This window comes from Echeneis naucrates, chromosome 13 (assembly GCF_900963305.1).
Source record: "Echeneis naucrates chromosome 13, fEcheNa1.1, whole genome shotgun sequence".
Taxonomy (NCBI): domain Eukaryota; kingdom Metazoa; phylum Chordata; class Actinopteri; order Carangiformes; family Echeneidae; genus Echeneis; species Echeneis naucrates.
The window spans coordinates 14,951,130-14,972,186 of NC_042523.1; the positions used below are offsets into that span (position 1 = coordinate 14,951,130).

Below are 21,057 nucleotides of genomic sequence, written 5' to 3' on the forward strand. Positions count from 1 at the left end.
TTCTGTCAGACATGCAAAAGGTGCTACAGGCAAATACACAACCAATAAGAAGACAGTTTAATTATCAATAAAATACAGCACTCATTTCATGTTTGCAGTATTGATTCATTGTAATATAAAGCTAAAATCTGTCATTCATTGTTTCATTAGTCTTCCCAGATAAGATTTAAGTATTACAGTAGTGCTTATAAAAAATAAATAGAGCTTATATCAAAAAATCAAACATAAAATCAGATTAGCAACACTCTAAAGTACAAAGTAAACAAATAACTCTTCCTCTCCTATTATTCTCATACAGAGAAACTACAGATGGTCAAAGCTGTTTTTTTTTTTATGCATTTAAAATCTTCAATAGTCTGTCAGTTGTTCATATTCACATAATGTGTGTGAGTCTGTGTGAGTGAGCTGACATCCACAGCAGAGTCCGCTCTCATATCTGCCCCCTGCACTGGAAAGACTATAATCTCATGGTGCTCAAACATACACACTGATAGATAGATAGATGATATCCGGATGCGTGAGTGGAAGGTGATTTGTATGGAATTGAACTTGAAGGTGCCAGTAGAAATAACATTTGCTTATCAGCTGCCAAATAATGTTTTCTGCAGTTCAGTACAAAAATGTAATCATTATAATGTGACTGAATGTCTGAGCTGAAACTTGCAGCCCCTCGCCAAACATTTCATTTTACTGCCATGAAGTGAAAAGTCAGGGATCATTACAGTCGTTAAGCTTCATCTTAAATAAATGTCCAAATTTCTCCCATCCAGTGATTGCTGAGATAATTCACACAGAGCAGCCTTGACATACTAAAAACACATTTACTACAATCTTTATGGAAACTCCCCTCATTTGTGTGATTCGAGCCAACTGTATAAGTAGGTCATTCATCAAAAAAAATGGAAGAAGGAGGGAGTCATGTGACGGAGAGGCACGATGTAAATAATATCATGTGCAAGCAGATGCAGGTCGTCTCTGCAGCGGTGGTAGTGGTGGGGGGGCTAAAAGTACAAACAGTTGAAACCCGACACAGCGGGAAAGGCAGTGTTATGTCTGTGTGCCGTTAGCACGGTTTTAGATGGAGGACAAGCAAAAAGCAAAGACAGTAAGACTGTCTGTCACGAGTCCAAATGAAACGCACCTTTATGTATTTTTAAAATATCAAAAACATCTTATATGTTTAATCAAAACCAAAAATCATTCGATGCCATAAAGGAGAGCTTTGCTTCCACCTGTGGGCAGACACACACTTCAGATGTGGATCCAGAGATAAAATCTGACATGGTGCAAGATAATTGATTTGACGTGGGTTTCGCTGGGTCAAAACATTTTTGTGGTTTGTGACTAACAGTGCTTCACAATGCTATTGTCAACGTTGTGAGTTCCCGGAGAAGAAATCATCAGGGAATCAGGGAACATGGGAAAGAACTGGCCTTGTAATTAACTTCCACACTCACAAAGAAACACAACTTTAGCTGATAGAAATGGCCTGCTAAAAAATCAGAGATCACCTCCAGTTTCTGGCATTCCACAAAATAAACAGTTTTACCGAAAAATCTTAAATCAACTTGGCTAACCGGGCATTCTGTCTAACACCGCAAGGAAACCACTAATTTACTTCAGTGTTTTCTCAGTAATCTGTAGTCTAAACTTCACAATTAAGCAACAATTTAGTTTACAGGACTCCTCATAGAAAACATGGAGTGAATATATTCATTCATTCATCTTCTGCTACTTATCTGGGGGTGTCACAGTCTCAGACCATCGCAGGGCCAACACACACAGACAGACAGACTAACAACCACTCACACTCACACTCAGACCTACGGACAATTTGGAAGGCAGGAGGAAACACGCAGGTACGGGGAGACCCTCTTTGTGTGGGGCAACAGCAGTAACCCATGCAGTGAATTGTTACAGACGACTGGAAAGCCATACAGAGATTGCAAAACATCGGAAATCTGACCACTGCACAGACTCAGAAGGGGTTTGTCTTCCTAGTAAAAAGAAAACATCCAAGAAATCAACATTCATCTTGTTGGTTTGAGAGAAAAAATAAAAAGATTGTGAAGCAAAACAAATTATAACTAAAAATACATGAAGAAAATGCACGATACAAAATCATATAAAACACTGAACTGACCATTTACACACAAAAAGGGGCGGAGTCGTCTCCACCTACGGAGAAGACTGGCCTCGGCTAAGGCCTTTCTATGACGCTGAGCAGTGGAAGTTCAGAGAGGGACAGGAAGAGGATCTGTCCTGGACGGCTCTCTGGACTCCATTGAGGAGGATTTTGGCCAAACTGACATCCATCATGGATGACCTCCATGATGGCACTCTTTCATGACACTGTGGGAGAACTAAGCTCCTTCAGCAACAGACTACAACAGGTCACTCATTCCAGCACCTCTCTGTCGCAGTCTGAAATACATCTACACTTTTTTTTTTTTTGCCCTACTGGAAACTTTTTCTCACTATCACTTTATCATTATCACTGCCACTTTATGTATATATTTTTTTAACTCTTTTTCTATTCTTGTATTTGTTCTATGCCTGTGGTGCTGCTGTAAACAATGAATTTATAAAGTACTATCTTATCTTAAAAACATGTACAAATGGAAACATTCATCGTTCGAAGAAATGTTTTAGTTTTTTTGTTTTTACTTTCATTGACAAAAGTTAAATGAGCTGGTAAAGCTCTCTGGTCACTGCAATATTTAGTCTAACTGCATGTTACTGGAGACTTTACTTCAGGCCATTACCCACAATTCATTGTGCTGTGACCCCAGGGTTAATATGACTACCAGGGGATGACCAGAAGTGGAAAAAAACACCTTTAAACTTAAGAAAACAGAGTTAGAACAGTAGAACAAAAGCTTTCAGCAGCAGAGATTCATGAGAGGAATGAACCCAAATGTTAAAAGAAAACAGTTGCTCAAAGCCAGAAGTATCCCGTAACGATGAATTCAGACTCTGCTTTCAAACAAAGTAATCCAACTTTGCTGTTTTCATGACAAAAGGGAGTAAAAGGAAATAAATCTAAATAAAATTTGAATTCAAAAGTCTAAAATCAACAAGTGCACAAAACATATTTTGGCATCTTCAGCATAAAGGTGACGTACCACAGAGAACACTGTCCCATCTCATCAGGGCTATGAGGGTCCAGGACTTTGCCCTGGGGGGGGCATTGACCTTTAGAGTGCTGTTAGTAGACTTCGCTGCCTCCCTATTAGCTAAGCAAACAGCTGCTGGCTGTAGCTTCATTCTTCAGTGTAGAGACTTCAGAGGTCCGTCAATCTTCTTATCAAACACTCGGCAAGAAAAGGAATGACCATGTTTCCTGAAATGTTCTGACTGTGCCTTTGAGATGACATCTTTACTCTCTCACACACACAGAGTCCGGTATTCAATGCCCTCCCCATCTGCTGGTCATTAGGCTCCTCTTCCATCTTCTCTGCTCTCAAAGCAACTGTGAAGTCTCAGCATTGCTAAAAGTCTTTCCGAGGTCCATTAAGTCTTCATTGCTAAATATGAGTCTGGAATCAAAGATATCAATCATCAGATATCATTTAACTGAAAAATCCCATGTGTCCATAGATGCTGGTGTTGTTTGGTTCTGGAGGCTCGCAGCAGTTTCAGCAGCTTTGAGTAGAAGGAGTTGAATTTTCCAAAGATCCAATCAGGTGAGGATCTGAAACTTTAATTGATGACAGTCCACAGATGTAGAGTCGCTCATCACCATTTAAAAGAATTGTCGTTTGTCTGTATGAAATGCTGCTGCTGTAACACTTCAATTTCCTTTTATGGAATAATAAAGGATCTTGAATCATGAATCACCAGCAGGTTCATTGTGTAACAGTAAGTATTTTAATAAGTAGCCATCTTATATAGCAACCATTTTATATAATGAGTCTTTTATTGCTGGTTGAATAAGTGCTTTCTCAAACAAAGTCCTTTGGATTGTTTTAAAAAGATCTTCCATCATCACTGGGACTGAACATTCATAACAATAACTGCAGATATGACTTTAGAGTGCCACTGAAGTGCTGCTGGCAGTGTGTTTGTTGTGTGATGTTGTGTGCATTTTGTTTCATGGCTCACGAATACCTGTAATGTTCTGGGTGTGTGACTGTGCTGGTTCGGGCCTCACAGGTAGGTGGTGGCCTCCGTGTTCTCCCTCTCTCTGGCCTGAGCCACGGCCACGTTGATGCACTGCAGCCACTCCTCAGCGTGTTTCTCATCCTGAGCTTTCAGCACGTACGTCTTGTTGTCGGTGAAGATCTCAAAGGCCCGTGGCAGACCTCGATCTCGGCGCTTCTTAGCGACAACCTGCATTAAGGAAGAAAAACGAATAAAAAACACAGCTGGGGTGTAAACCTTTTCATAACCTTCTCCGCTACTGAGCTACTGAGGGATAATCATGGCCGTGCAGCTCCTCACCTTGACGCTTTGCACTTTGCTCAGTTCGATAGGGATGTCATCCAGCTCATCCTTCTGTGGGAGCACAATCAGAAATGAAAAGAATAAATGAAATGAATGGATACAGGGAAACACTGATACCACTGAGGTTTGTGGGTTATTTGGAGCTGTAAAAACTCTTAGTAAGAAAGAAAACTGCTCTGGAGAGTTGCGAAATGCTCCATGTTTACTCTGTGGTTGAAGTGTGTGATGTGTGATGCGATTTTCGTTTATGGTCAGACAGTTAAGCGGATGAACAATACAATTTCCTGCTGTGTTAAACAAGCTCTGTCTTTCAAGTAGATCACGATTCTTCCTTGTTGCCAGCTGCAGCATCACAATCCAGTGTCAGAGAGTTGTTTCTGGTATGAGCTAACTCAAGTCAAACCATTTCCAGTTTGAACCAGCATTATTGTTCTGCTGCTTCTCCAGGGCAGGAAACACAATCCTCCATCTCTGCTGAACATCACGTCTGTGTTTTACGCTACAAAGAAAAAATATTGGATGTGTGTATTTGAAAGTGTGTGGAGGTGTGGATGTGCGTGGATATTGCACCACAGCTGTGTCTTTTTTTTGCCCCACAGGTAGATTGTTATGTGGTGAAAACCATGAACCCACAAGTAGCTGCGAGACTAAGGGCAACTGCCCACATCCTTTCTTTGGTGTGTTTTGAAATGCGATGAAGACGAGATGTGTTCTCCATTTTACCTCCCGGGTGGCTCTGCTGAGGGTCTGACTGCCGTTTCCTGCTGAGGATTCATGTCGGTGTGTTAATGTAGTTACAATATTTGATTGATTTAAACCAGAGAGTGAGACACTTTGTCTTATTCACAAACTGTGATGATACTATATCTGCAGTTTAAGGTACCACAGTGCTGATAAGAAGCCAAAGACTAGAAGAGTATGTTAAGAACCTGGTCTGTTTGTGTTTACGTTATTAAGTTTGATCATAATCGTCTGATCCTTTTTATTGCATGCATGCTTTTTTTTTTGTGCCTCTGATGTCCTGATAAACAAATGAGCTTGAAAACCAACAATCTTTAAAACCTTTTCTCTATAACTAAAGGATGTTGAACATTTGATTAGCTTTATAAGTTTTAGAAAATGACAAAAACACTTCATTTAAAAAAGTCTTGAATATTATCCCTCTCTGTCAATAAAAGTATAATTAGTGCGTTAAATAAACAAATAAATGATTTATTTGCCCTTTCATTAACCCATCCTTCAGTTTTCTGTTTCTTATGTTTTTTCTTTGTAGTCTCGGATCTCAGACTGTAGGGTTTCTGTTCTTCTTCACCTCAAGGCCAGTGAAAAGAGCTCTGAACAACATTTCAGTATCAAGAAACAGACACTCGAGGACTTCTCAAATCCAAGTCTAGAGGTGGATGCAGTTAGGCATCATGCTGTGTACAGTCTTCTTTTTAACGCATTTTATCTACGCTCATGGAAACGGATTTTACAGCCTGAAGATACAAATCTGAGCTACATGCGGATTCTGGGAGCGTTTCAGACCTCGCTGTGTCAAAGCTGCTCGATCATTTGATATGGACAAAACAATATTGTTTTTTTTGTCCTTAATGTTATTCCCCAGATGGGAAAAGGTCTTTCACAACATACCAACCCACCTCCCGATCATGCGGGCGAAGACAAAGTGAACTCTGAGAACAAAGACGCTAAATCTTTCCAATTTGTGGCTGCTGTTGCAAAAAAAGAAAAAAAAAAATGCGAGGACTCCATTACCATTTGGATGAGAGCACAAAGACTATTGTGTGCAGTTAAAAAAAAAAAAAAAAAAAAAAAAAAAAAAAAAAAGCTAAACTGTGCTGTTTCACATGACTAGAGTTTTGGAGCTGATGGTATAAACATGACCCAGAGAGCATTCAATCTCCTCCTGGCTGTAAACATGATCTAATTATAATGAATTATTACACTCTTAGGAGATGAGTGGCATGAACCAGGATATAGACACAAACACACACACACAGACACACATCATATTTTCTATCATCAGCTAGTTAAAATCAAACTTGACCTCAACACGGTTTTGATCAAACGGCTCCATGTTTTTGATGATGAAGCAAGCTTTTCCTTTGCACAATAATTGTGTCCGGTGACCTCAGCCTTTGTTCAGTCCTACAGTAAGTTAGCAGGAAATACAGTACAGATGGAGGGAAAATTGAGTCGTATCAACCCAGAGGGAAATCTCTTCACCTATTCAGCCTTCATTTCATTCACACATACTGAACAGGGCAGTACCTCCTTCACTCTGCGTGCTACTTGTTCGTAATGAGATCTGCTTTGAGTTTTAGAGAGTGAGAGTGAGTCATGTTGTTGCTGCATTATGCCAAGGCCTTGGGAGTCCCCCAAGAGTCCTTACTGGGGCCAAGGTTTGTAACGGTCACATTTACCAAATTCTCCTGAGGGACAGTCGAGCTTATCACAAGATGGGATTTCCACTGTTTCATCCTGAATTTCATCATGTTTCAAATGATGCCAAGCAAGGCGATATTAATGAAGGTTTTAGAAACAAGAGGCCAGAAAAGGAGTTGATGTGTCCATGTGTGAGGAAGCTTTGTCCTCATTCTTTACTTACTGATTTGCCTCTCCGGAAGAGTAGCTGGTTTCCTGCCAAGGTGAAGTAGCGAGTTTTCCAGCGCTTGATAAATTTCCAGCGCACCTGCTTTTCCTTCAGCTTTCCCTCGATCAGAGGCTGCCCGTCCTGGTTCACAACTGGGAGGTCACACGGCCACACAGTGACAGACACAAGACAAAAGAAAGAAAGACAAACTTTAAAATGTTTTTGCAGGTTTGCATCACATTAGTGCTGATCATTAACGGACCTGAAAGGTATGACGCTAAGATGCGTTTATGGCCCAGTTCTGACATCTGAGACTTGAATGAGTCACAGAGCTGTTGCTATGTTTATGTTATGTTTAAAAATTATGAGCAAAAAGGTGGTTTGTGAAATTAATAAATGTTAGCTTGGCTATTAATCAGTTATCCTCTTCACTGTGAAACTGCAAAGGCTGATTTTTATACCAATGACTGGGCCGGATCCAGCTCATAAAACAATGTTAAAATATAATTATTCAAAGTAACAAAAGATGGTCTCTGGCTAGGGCCATTTATTTCTTTATACAATTTAACTCCACTTTGTCGTGCCATTTGTCAATTTAAAAATTAAACTATCTGATGCAGAGTACAACAAAATATCTCATTGCACTCAGAGGAAAGAGGCGGGAAACTTGCATATAATTTTTAAGTTTAAAGTTTTTACTTGCTGTTTCATGTGCAACCAGTAAATTGTTGTTCGCAGTGAGAACAATCACAGCTGTAACCGCACTTGGGGCATTCAAGTGTGAGAAGTCTGCCACAGTACAAGAAGGATCCCAAATGAAAAGGTCATGGTATATTTTGGCCATGTGTTGGCAGTCACACGGAGTATATGTAACTGATAGCACCTCTAAATATTCCATACAAAAACACGGATACGTTGCATTTCAACCGAGAACATCAGTTTTAAAATGTTCCCGAAAGCACCAAATGTGGTGGATTCCGTAGAAAGGAGCTTCCTCACACAGCTGCACAGCCACTGGGCCGATCTGAGGGCCACATCGTTGTCACACAATTATTTTGCATCTGTTCGCAATTTCTTCTATCTTTATTTATTTGTATTGCTGTTTTTGTTGTTTGCAGTTCAGATGTTTCATCTTGCAACACTTTGAAATCCATTTGCATGAACTTGTTCTGAAACAACAGTCAGCGTTACCGGGTTGGTCAGTTTAAATCAGCAGCATTCTCTCACCCAGGACCAGGATGAATCAGAAAAAAAACATACTAAAGACAGTGCACATAAGAAATAAACCACTGAACTCACTCTGTCCAGCAGAGGCGTTTGTACAGTCATTCTGACAGTATCCGTTATCTTGCTGCTTTTTTGTCAGTGCAGATGTTATTTGATATTTGACTGTATGATGTGAGCTTTTACGGCTCAAGACTCATTCTGTGTTTGACTCATTATCTTACAAATGAATACTATGCTCTTATGCTCTTTCCCACTGCCTGCTCCTTCCTTTAACTTCTTTAAACATGCTGAAATCCAACAAGAGGATCTGCAACTATGACAGTGCAGATTACTGCAGTATGTGTAAATGTGTGGGCATGTCCACACAACCCAAAATCAGAAGACAGAGGTCAGAAGAGCTGAACCCCCTTTTTTTGTTACGCTTCATTGTAAATGACACATCTTTGTTTGACAGATGTCAAACCACCATGAGACATTTTTTCAGGGTCCTAACACTCATTTAGAACTGACACACACCGACCACTAGGAGTTGCTTCTCTGAACAAATATTTCAGTTTGTTGGGTGCAGAAATGAACTTGACAGCTGCATAAATCACTGCGCTCCATGCCACTACCTTGCTTTGATGTGGACACCTGGAAAATGATGCCTGGATTTTCTGTTAGCCTGAGGCATGCACTATAGTTCACAACACCTTGTATGAGACACGCTGATGTCCAACGATGACACGATGTCTTGCACACACACACACATACACTCAAATGAGTGAGTCACATAAAAATATGGAGGATGCTTGTACAAGCAAATAAAATACCTCTGGGTGCATTTCAATCAAGTGTCCTCTGTGTCTCTGCTGTAATCCTGTTATATATTTTGGAGTCAAAAATCAGTCATATCACCTCAAACATGTTTTAATCCTGAATCTGACAGGAATGACTCTGACTGCCTCAGTGGCTACAGCGGAAGGAAAAAGCATCTGGACCCTTTGGAATTATCTGCATTTATGTATAATGTCACAAAATGTGGTCTGATCATGTAATAAGCTGCTACAAATACTTTATCCATCCATCTTCTACTGCTTTTCTGTTTCTGGGTCGCTAAAGCCCATCCCAGCCAACGTTCCAGGCGAGGGGCAGGGTACAGCCTGAGCAGGCCGCCAGTCCATCACAGGGCCAACACACAAGCCACTCACGCTCGCATTCAGATCTACTGACAATTTAGAATTACCAGTTAACCTAAACATGATGTCTTTGGAGGGTGGGAGGAAAGCGGAGTACCTGGAGGAGACCTATGCACGGGGAGGGTGGGAAGTGAACCCACAATCCGCTTTTTGTGGACAGCGCTAACAACTATGCTGCCGTGCTGCCCAAATACTTTATATTTGATCTAATAATACACAAACAATTGTATTATATTATATACGTTAAACATACAGGACTGTTATCATAAATCTATGACCAGCCTGACATCTCCCATTCTGTTTGAAGACTGCAGTGAGGTGTTGACTTTACTTTCCTGTTGGAGAGACCTCATAGTGAGGGAAGAAATTTAGTTTAATACGGAACTCAAGTTTTTGTCTAGACTGGTAAGTAAACCACCTTGAATGTTAAAGTTACCAAAGCAGTGAGAGCAGAACATAAAAGTAGAAATAGTGTAGAAAGTCTTTTAAAAGGGTTCACTGACTTTTTCATTGACAACATTTCAAAACTGTGACAGGAGAAAAAAACCCAAATTACTACCAGAAACAGCTGTTCCTAGAAATGAGACTAATTTCCCCCTCAGGCCCAAATATTCAAAGGACATTTGTCATCTTCATATTGTTCAATTTGTTTGAATTTTATAATGGATGAGTGTATGTGCGCAATAGTTTGTGGTTTGTTGAAGATAAAAGCAGCCAGATCAAGTGTGAAGATAATATGGAAATAATACTGAAGGGAAACTGTGGGTGTAAATCAGGGTTGACAGTCCACTTACTCATCCTTGGTAAATATCAATTATAGGAAAAAATGTGGTTGTAAACACATTAGCTGCCCCCTGTTCTGTGGTAAATGTCACGTTTCGCTGTTGAACGAGAGAATTTCATAACTGGAAAAAAATGCAGAGTCATTGCCATGAAAAAAAACCCCAACTAATTCTTGTAACATGTCTAGGTCTGCAAAAACATGTTGCAAAATAGACTGAAAAGACAAAAACATTGACAGAAAGCAGCCCCTTCTATTTTGCTCGGTTTGACTAAAAGATAAATAATGCATGACTGCATGATAAATTATACATTCTTTGCACACACACACAGGAGCTTCAAACTTGCACTAAACACTCATTCATTCATCTTCATTCGTTTCTGTCCCAGCTCACATTGAGCGAGGGGCGCGGTACACCCTGGACAGCTCGCCAGTCCACGCAGACATGGGGAGAACATGCAAACTCCACACAGAAAGGCCCCAAGCCGAACCCACGTCAGCGCTAACCACTACGCTGCCATGCTGCCCTGCGCTAAACATAAAAAACGAAATGAAACAGTAGTATGATGGATTAATAGTAGAGTACATTAACTGAGTGAAGAAATTAAAGACGCCAGGTTTGACAGTAGAACGTTACACATAAAAATTCACTCTGTCAATAATGGGCTATGAGCTAATGTGTTTCCTACAACCTTGACTCATGATATTACCAGAATATGTAACAGCACGTTGGAGAAATGCTGTCTTAGATCATCTGGACCAATTTTTTTTTCAGCTCCAAAGCCTTCACTCGCTTAACTCTGTGTGATGACAGTCTCTCCATTATGAGAATATCGCCTGAATTTAGAGCATAATTCCTGGAAATTTTGTCCAGCAGTACTGTCAGGGATTGATGGTGGAATTATTGACCCGGGTTTGGGGTTTTCCATCGTTTTTTGTAAATAGGACATCTGTCGTCAAGATGTGAGTGAATGTATGCACCAAACGCACATGTACAGGCATGAGAAAATCAGGTAACATATGCACATTTTAAAGTCTGTGTATGATTACAAAAGCCAAAAGACCACTCAGGAGAGTAACAGTTCTCTTCTCTTGTTTCTGGTATTTTTACAGAAATCAGTCACATGAGTGTAATGTTGTTGAGTTAAGTAAGTTAACAGTTAAGAATACAAGAAACTTTGAAACAGAACTGGAACCTTACTCTGACGTGTCCACATACTTAGCACTCACAAACACACACACACACACTCTCTCTCTCTCTTTTTCTCCTCATTATCGCTCTCTTCAAAGACATTCCAGCAGAAAAAGCTCGACAGTAAATCAAAAAGCATCATGGAGGTGCAGTAACCACTGGCACCGCTTGGCCTCCGTCAACGTAAAACACTTCGCTTTCTCTCTTTTTACCTTCACCATTAAAACATAAGACCAGCTTGTTGCATGTGTGTGCATCTGTGTGTGTGTGTGTGTGTGTGTGTGTGTGTGTGTAAGCTCTAGTAATCACTGGAGCCACTCAGGCCAAGTCAGCAAGTTTTTATTATGGCAAAGCAATATAAAGCTTGATAAATTAAAATGCTGGATGGCCGCAGCTGGTAATTTAAACAGCATGCCTAAATGGCAAATTGGTGCCCTTTTTACTGTATGATGAAAATGAGAAAGTTGGGTAAAACATACGGAGAGTGTTTCAGTGATGAGTCATCACTGTCACTTATGGCATAGTGTAAAAGGTGCAACTCAATAGCTTCCAGTTGGACAAATTTTGAAAATAGGTCATTGGAGACTTGACCTTCGTGTTCAGAGCTTATTTTTTAGCTTTTTTTTTTTTTACTTTTCACATGATCTTGTTTGACTTTGACAGCATTTGGTGTCCAATCTTCAATGGGATGGGTGTTGCAATGACTCATTCCGAAGTATGAAAGTGTTGTACAAAAGTCTTTTTCTGAAAATTAAGAATAACCTTCAAGTTGCACAGAAATCATCTCTGTATGAGGCTCAGCACTGCAGCATGGGTTCCATATTTTTTGCATCCCCACATTAAACCTTTTCCTAAATACACTGACTCTCAGTATATTACATGAACTCATATGGGTCTGAGGGCCTTATGATTGGGGCTGACACTTTTTCCATCTCCAAAGCTTTCCTGCCAGACTGTCAGCCAACTGCAGGCAAAACTAAACCCCAAAATTATGGAAATGAATGTTTTTACATTCATGGGTTAAAAAAAAAAAAAAAAAAAAAAGCGACGTGATGCCCAGGTGACAGCTGATGTCAATGGGAGATAGAACAGTTCAGGCCACTGAGTTCAAACCAGCAGTCTGAAGTGTGACTGACACAAAAATGTCAGGCCTCCGGTGGTAAAGGTCACAGGGAGGTCACCTCTTGGACATATTTGGCTGTCTATCAGGAGGGGTAGATTAATGGCTACCATCTACATAATGTTACAACTTGTGCTGTTTTGACAGTGACTTGGAGCTGTGTACTCACTGGAGTGTGACCTGACTTCAGTGCAGACGACTGTTTGAGTGATTGTGTGTTTTATCTGGTCTTATAAATAAATGTCTGCTGGGTTTATTATCGTTAACAACAAGACAGATTACTGTTTGAACCGCAGTATAATAGCTAAAAAATTATTTTAGTTAAAGAAAATGACCAATAATCAAAAAACACGTTTTCCCACTTACATTTGTTAGGCTCATGCAGATTGTTTTGGCTTTGCTTTGCCTGTGAATATTTCATTTTCACAAGAGCATTTGTTTGTGAGAAAGTCTTTCCAAAGGAAAGTGGTACCAGCAAGCTCTGGGAAATAGTTTCTAGACAGAGATGATGCTGTTTGATTTTCACACTGTAATCTATCAATGCCATCAGCACCACAAACCAGTCCATTCTTTCTATCTGAGGATGGGTGGAGGCAAAAATGTGAGAGGCAGATATTTTATAAACTGCCTTTTAGGTGGCGACTCTGAGGGTTATACAAAAAAATTCTCTTTCTAATTTAGGTGATTTAAGCTTTTAGGTTTACACCAGCCACAGCAGATGGGCCCTCCAAGGCCACGAGGACACAGATGCTATAGTAAACACGTGTATCCAATTGCACACACACTTCCAACCACACCACAGGGAAAGTCCTACTATTGCTTTTTCTAAATCCTCCTATAATGAAGAGAAGCCAGGATGATTCTGGATCGTAATCATCCGTTCATTCACCTCCGTCACTGATTACATTGGAGCTGGAAGTTTGGCTTTCATTTGGCTGTTTTTCCAGTTTGGATCAGGCGGTGTGACGCGTGTGTTTATTTCTGTGTTTGTGTATGTGAAGAACTGAGTGATGATGACACAATGACAAGGAAGAAAGAGAAAATAAAAAGCTGTGAGCCCAGCACGATGACAGCTTCAATCTAAATGGACTGTATGAATATTATTTATAGTTGCGGGATGGATGAATGCATGAAGATCATCCGCTGGTTTCTTTTTATTTACTTGGAGGAGGAAAATGCATTCAACATGTTTATTAGCCCACACGATATGTTTATTCAGATTGCAGATATAACTTGGTTTTAAAAGAAATTGTCACTGCGTGCCTTTAAGTTTAATTATTATCCATGTTCACAGTCAATGAGCATGAATGTCTTATCATGTTTTATCTCAACATCAAAGAAGGCTGGTCTCTCTGTTTTCTGGACATTTTAATATAATCCCAGCTCCTGTCTGATGACCATTAAAAGCTTCCTGATGTGGTAATCATCTCTAATCTGAACCTTTGCCCTTCCAAAGCATTTCAACATGAATAAACATGAACTCTCTCACACACAATAAACTTTAACTATGGATATCCCATCCCCCTGTTTCAGTCCACTGGCTAACAGTAACTTTCTGAGAAGCGCCCTCTGGCATCTTGTTCACTTCCATCAAACCACATAGCAGAGTTGAAAAGTTACCGTACACAACAGAGGTTCCAAACTACTTATTAGAGACACTTGACTTTTGCTCTCCTGAGCCAGTCCCTCTCTTTTTTCCCTTTTTCTCCGATCCCCTGTCCCTCCATATTTTTTCAGCAGAACATAGCCTCTGCAACTAACTGCTTTCCTCTGACTCCTCAATATCACCAATAACTGCTTCCATGTGATGCCGATGGAGAGATGACAGCAAATTTAAAGCTTGTTCCCCAACGTCTCTGTCACATTCGCTCTCCTGAGGCTAAACTGTCACTCATCGATTTACAGAGTCTGTTAATTTACAGTCTCATCAGTGACACAGATATACTTTGCGCTTTCTGTGATCCTCAGTGGATGGAACAACAAAAGACAGGCGAAAGGGGGGAGATGTTTAAAAGCATAAATCAATCCTTAGCAAGAAATTTTGGAAGACTAGAGCCACTGTATATAGCATATGGAACAACACACAATTCAAATTTAATGTGATTTAAGGGTTCCGTCACTTTTCCAAGTCTGATTTAATCAGGACTAAGTGCAGATCGGAGGGTGTCTCTGGTTCATCGTAAACCTGTCAGTACTCAGTCATCATGCTGATGACTGAACTGATTACCAAATACAGACTAGCAGTGAATTTTCTTTAACTGTTTTTGGAAAATTTTGAGTACATCCCCATGGAGCTCTACGATGGTTTTAAATTCGGACCCCAGAGAGATATAACTGTCCCCAAAAGAGCCAAGAACTCTTTAAATCTTGTTTTCCTTGTTCATTGCTCAATTTAGTGAAGACAACAAGGGCTGGGAGCAATTCAGCAGAAACCAGTGAAACGCAGTCTGAGAAAAGTGTGCAATTTTAAGGCTCAAAGTATGTTTGTGTATAGTAATTCTCAAAGGTGCTGAAGTCACCAGCACAGTAGCACAGTGGTTAGCGCTGTTACCCGACAATAAGAAGGTCTTGGGTTCCGTTCCCGGCCTTTCTGTGCAGAGTTTGTATGTTCTCCTCATATTTCCTCCAGGTATACCAGTTTTCTCCCACCGTCCAAAAACATGCATGTTTGGGTTAATTGGTGACTCTAAGCTGTCTGTAGGTCTGAGAGTGAGTGTGAGTGGTTGTTGGTCTCTGTCAGTCTCTGTGTGTTGGCCCTGTGATGGACTGTGATGGTCCAGGTTGACCCCGCCCTCACCCAGTGAGAGCTGGGATTGGCTCCAGCACCCCGTGACCCCGAAACGGGGTGCTGGTGAATGAATGAATGAATAAATGAGGCTCTGAAGTCGGTTTTCGAGATAACAACAGCTCATCCCGCCATTCCGTTGATGCATCCTGTCTGTTTTCCCAGTGTGTTTCCTGTCTGCCTCTCCTTCATCTATGTTGAGTATGTACAGTTGATCATTGATGTGTTATACAAGACACTAAACAATATTGTTTGATTGAGATGTTTGTGTGTGTGTGTGTGTGTGTACCTGTGGCTTTCTCAGGGTTGTTACACATAAAGCAGAGCCAACCTCCTTCTTCCTCACTGTATCCAAACAGGTCAAAGAAACGCACCTCCTCCAGCTGGATCTGAAGACTGTCCAGGTCCTGAGGACGGGGGGGAAAGAAAACAGACCATGCACAGACAAAATCACTGGCCGTCAAATATATATATCCAACTGTCTAATGATCCTTCATACAGCCAACCAAAGTTTCAAGTTTCATTTGAGGAGCCCTTACAATTTCTTTGTTCTCCAACTGTAATTATTTACAATCTGTTAAGACGAAACAAATTAAAATGGGCCTTTTACCTACGGAACCAGTTCAGAGCTATGATGCTCACGTTGCTGGCTCCTGTTTATTTACGCAGTACATTTGTGTTTTAAAGAAGTGCAATGGGCTGTTTTTGACGAATGAAACAAAGAAAACATGACAGAGCTTTGTGTGTAGGTTTTGTATAAATGATACTTGAACTGTTTCCAGGACATCACTGTTGTTTATGTTACGCAACACAGTGCGAGGATAAAGAACATATGGGGGGGGGGTATGAATTCACAGAGGAGTTCTCATTAGCTTTACACAGAAATAAGTGAAACTTTGAGTTGAAGTCCACTGAGCATCTGTGTGTGTGGCTCAGAAAAGAAGGTAATGGGATCCTAGACCCCCTTGAGAAATCCCTAAAGACCTCCTGCAGATGGTTAGAGTTAAACTTGACTTTAAACACACTTTAGTGACACTTAAACTCTTGAAATAATACATATTTATCTTTTCGCTTGTTTGGCAAAAAAGGGAGGATTGTTTAATGAAATGATGGATGACTGTCATTAGTCTTCAGGCGTCTTTACTGTATTTACCTATCACTCAATATCCAACCCTGCACCTTAAAAATACAGCATATCTCTGTGTGGGAGTCTCCGTCCAGTGATTTCTGTAATGCGGTCTGAGGAAATCTCTCTATGATGAGGCTGGAAACTAACCTGTCCTTCATATTTTCTCTGAACTCTGACCCTGCTGCAGTTCTGCCACATTTTCTGATGATCCATTTAAGAAGTCTCTGAGACTCACACAAAAGACCTTCAGGGAGTCGGATTTAAATGAATAGAGGAAAAACAGGTAGCTGTAACGGCTGTGTCTGACCTTTTGACCTCTGCCCCTTCAGTCCTTGATGTTAATGATCAAGGAAGTAACTGTGAAAGATGTTTTTAAGTATGTGTTCCTATTTGGACAACTGACATCTGGACTAAAACAAACCCACACATGAACACACACACACAGGCACAGTTCTGTCCACAAACAAACGCACATTTGATTCAAAGAGTGGCTGAGTATTTAGATTCATCTATACATTCAAGCTTTTTTTTTTTTTTGTTGCTGCAAGTGAAAGAGTGGAGGTGGAGGGGTTTTGCCTGTGGATCCAGATAAACCAGGACCATGTGTGGCTGAGACCGACGGACATCTGCAGCTCTACAGGAACATTAATAGTCGGGTAAGATTCAGAGCACTGAGAGGTCTTCAGCAGACACAGGAGAGAAAAAACTGAATACGATTTCAGAAAGAACCAGAACAATATAGATCAAGAGAAGAGAAGGAGATGAAGCAGGAGAGAGATGGAGGAGAACAAGATGGAAGAGGAAAGTTATACTCCTGTAGTTTTATTTCACTACATTTCAGAGGGAAATCTTCTATTGTGACCTACGTTGTTGTGACAGTTTTCATGACTTCATGTAGCCATGACGTCAGTTTTCAGAAGTATAAAAATCTGTTTGCATTGTATCATATCATCTCAGAGTGTGGCGTATGATAGAAGTGGACATTTGACAGACGGTGTCCATTAAAATGTTGCAAACGAGCAGTTTTTGGGAAACAAGGATTCTGTGCTTTACTGGTGGAAAGACTAAAAAAAATCTGAATATCATACCTTTGCTCTGATCATTTTTGAATTTCTTACAAACCTTTCAGCCTTTTTACTGTTATAATAAAAAAAACAAATAAATAAAAGTAGAAATAAAGGAACAAAAAGAATATTTAATACCAGCTTCACCGCAGGCACTTACACATTTACTAATGAATAACACTGTGGCTGTATTTCCTTTGATAATGCTGGTACAACTACAAAGTGCCAAAAAAAACAATTCCCCAGATTACCACTTGAGATTGGCTTTAAAAGTTGGTTAATCTCCACACCCAACTTTAAAAGGTCAGTTTCACAGCAGGAATAAACATGTTTACTGCCCGTAATGATTTATTTTATAGTGTTGTACTGGCAGAATTACTTAAGTTAAAGATTGCAAAGTGATCTTAGAGGGGAAAAAAGATTAATCTAGGCTATTCATTCAATAATTCTGCATAGCTGAAGGTTGATAGAGTTAAATTATGCTCGGAAAACTGCCAAATGTGGCACTTGAGGCTGAGAAAGTAGGAAAGTCCCAACATATTCCACTTTTAACTTCCTGTGACTCCTCTTTCTAATTAGTTTTGTTTCATAGAGACAATTAAAAGAGATTTTAAGCTTTTAAGGTGAAAGTCCAATTCATGCCTAAAAAATACAAAGGTAATTGAATTCATTGTTTACTGCTTACAAAGCAAAGCTGAATCAGAGTCATTTAGTGTTTCGAAAGCAGTAGGCAAGAAAAAATGGGATGTGATCGGAAATGCCACGAATGAAAGGCTAGTGAGTCAGCTGTTGAGTAAAAAATGAATGAGTTGAGACAGAGATCACATACAGAGGAATGAGTAAGATAACACACATTTGTTTCTGGAATCAGTTACAATGATCCCACAACCCGCAGCGAGAGGGGTGGCACACAGCACTGAAAGAGCCCATAAAGCACGGCAAATCATCACTGTATGTCTTTACTGACTTTGGGATGGGAATGGGAAAATAGGCCACGTACACAGTGACAAGTTTCCAGCTGGGCAGCAGGTTAATATGGACAAACACAACTCCATCTTGGATTTATCAGAACCAGAGATATAGATTCAATAAGGACACCAAGAAACAGAGGATGGATTATGAACATAATCTGTCTGTCCTCAAGTAACCCCTTCTTACCTATCAACATGCACCCCCCTTTTCTTTTCTGCACCTCCCTCCATCACTGTTTTTAGATCAGGATCATAATTTGATCAAGATGTAAGACTGTAACATGACTGACCGACTGCAGGCTACGACTACCACGACAGGCAGATCCACCAAACATATCCTCAAAACATTCATATAAAGAACTCAAATTGTTTCTCATGAATATGATTATTAACCCTAACCCTTGTGTCAGTTTTAAAGAATTTGAATTTTTAACCTAGGACAGGACAGGACAGGAGAAATACCTGTGGTCTCGGTGTCTCAGTGTTTAGATGTTTGTGATCCTTTAAGGCCTTTGCTCTATTTTTTCCATCCTTCCTCCACCCAAAAATCTTTATCTTATCTCAACCTGAGCCCTGCCTTTAGCTTTTTTCTATCTCATGGTTTTCAGCCTCCATCCTTCCTCCTCTTTTCCAATAAACATTATCTCCACCACAGTTGTGTCAACATGGTGAGCCAAAGAAGGAAGAAAGGTGAAACAACAGTTGTGAAGTATCTGCTCAGTCTCAGACTTCCACTTGGCTCAGTCTCTCAACATATCTCCCGGCACATCTTCCCCTCCTTTCCTTTTCTTTTTTTACTGGCTTCTCTCACTACATCCTCTCTTCTGCGACAATTAATGCTATCCTGCCTTTTCACCATTCACAGCTGAATGTCTTCTCACAGTGCAGCACTTGATTAAATGGTCTTTCCTCTTATTCAATGATCTTCATCCCATTCAGTCATCCTTTACATAACACCTCTAAAACTTTCCTCTCTCCTCATTACATCCCAGATCCTCCCACATTTCCTATCCCTTCTGTGAGTCTCATCCTCCTGCATAACAGCTTTCTGTTATCTCTGTTATAAAACTACTAAACTGAGTTGTCAGAGGTCATAGATAAGGTCCTCTTAAATTTCCGAAGCATCATAAAGCTCCTTCGTCTCCCTTTAAATCGTACTGTCAGTGCAGATATAGCCGATGACCCCTTTAGTCTCGTTTATGTAATAGCTTTATGCCCTTCATATTTTATCTCTCCTCATTTTCCGCCACATATACTCCTGATTGGCTGACAGGAGTGAAGGTGCCAATCTGATGGAGACAGAGAGGCAGCAAAGTGGAAGTCTAACACACGTGGTTGAAGGGAAAGGTTGTGACCCTCTTCCTCCCTCTCTCCTATTGGATCTCATCCTCCTCCTTCTGTGGTTTTTGTTGGTGCTCATTGAAAAATTAGGCTGAGGTCATTTCAAAGCATAACGAGACACTAAACTACACCCTAATAGTCCTTCTTGTGTACTTGGCAGTTCTGTTTGGTATCTATTTGGCACTATCAGTCAAAACTTTGTCCATCGTCACTGATCGATCAAATGTTGTGCACTAGCTTGCCTGCATCTTTCATACATGAGTTTTCTTCCTTTCAAATCACAAAACATAGAAAACAGGTGGACACTTCTGGTGGAGCTAGCATGCATGTTTTTGGTGAGACCTGAAGTTATGAGGCTGGGACAATGTTAACAATACAGACTGAAATTTCACAAACCTATAACCTTTCTGGTGTATGATTGTCTCCACTTGCAGCTAACATGAGGTCTATATTTATTTACAGAGAGAGTACACCATGATGGGAGGCGACATCATCTGTCTCTGCTTTAAACATGTATGACCATATGTGTTTGGCTTTATGTGAATGAGACTGAATCGGAGTGTGTGCCGGTGTGTTCAGGACCCCGGTAACCATAGCTACTCCATCTTACCGAATTCTTACACACACATTTGCTCTAGCAAGACAAACGACAGCTGTATTTTCTTTGGGGCCCAATTATTTCCCACCAACCATTTGGCTTGTCACACTGTGAAGGAGCAGCATTAGGAACACCACCCAGCACACACTTACTTACAAATGTTTACACACACACACACACACACACACACACACAACATGATAAGGATAAGGTGTTGGAGTGAGCGGAGGCCTTGTATACATAAATGTCCAAATGGTGTATTCCCTATTTAAACAAAGTGGATGTTGAACTTTGGCTATTTTGGATTTTTTTTCCCCACTACCAATGACTTCATCCTCTGTTGAAGAGAGAGGAAGCACAATGTGTGCACAGACATACCAAGACACACACTCACACATTCACATTCACACTTTGGCGTAGTACCTTCCTCTGTGGCGTGACATGCTGTGTCATGGCCATAGGAAAACTGTGAGCTCCTTTTAGCTGTGTCTTCTCCCAAAGTGAAGCCAGTCTCTGGACGCACTCATCCCTGGAGCACAGAGGGACACTGGACTTACTCTGGTTGAGAGGGAAAACCCAAAAAAAAAAAATTGACAAAAAACACAAGTATGATCATGGTGGACTATGGGGAA

The 21,057-nt window shown here is 40.5% G+C and overlaps 1 protein-coding gene across 4 annotated transcripts in view; it reads right to left on the minus strand.

Annotated features, from left to right (window-relative positions):
- Positions 1-21,057, minus strand: part of veph1 (ventricular zone expressed PH domain-containing 1) — a 66,977-nt gene continuing 45,920 nt past the window's right edge. For 2 of the 4 annotated variants that reach the window (XM_029517061.1, XM_029517064.1), the window contains 5 exons: positions 20,849-20,983; positions 15,612-15,729; positions 7,055-7,191; positions 4,444-4,497; positions 1-4,332 (listed from right to left, as the gene is read on the minus strand). In XM_029517061.1, coding sequence (XP_029372921.1) covers positions 4,150-4,332; positions 4,444-4,497; positions 7,055-7,191; positions 15,612-15,729; positions 20,849-20,983 — 627 coding nt within the window. In that variant the 3' untranslated portion in view covers positions 1-4,149. The remainder of the gene's footprint in view (positions 4,333-4,443; positions 4,498-7,054; positions 7,192-15,611; positions 15,730-20,848; positions 20,984-21,057) is intronic. The other 2 variants (XM_029517063.1, XM_029517062.1) reach the window with 2 other exon arrangements.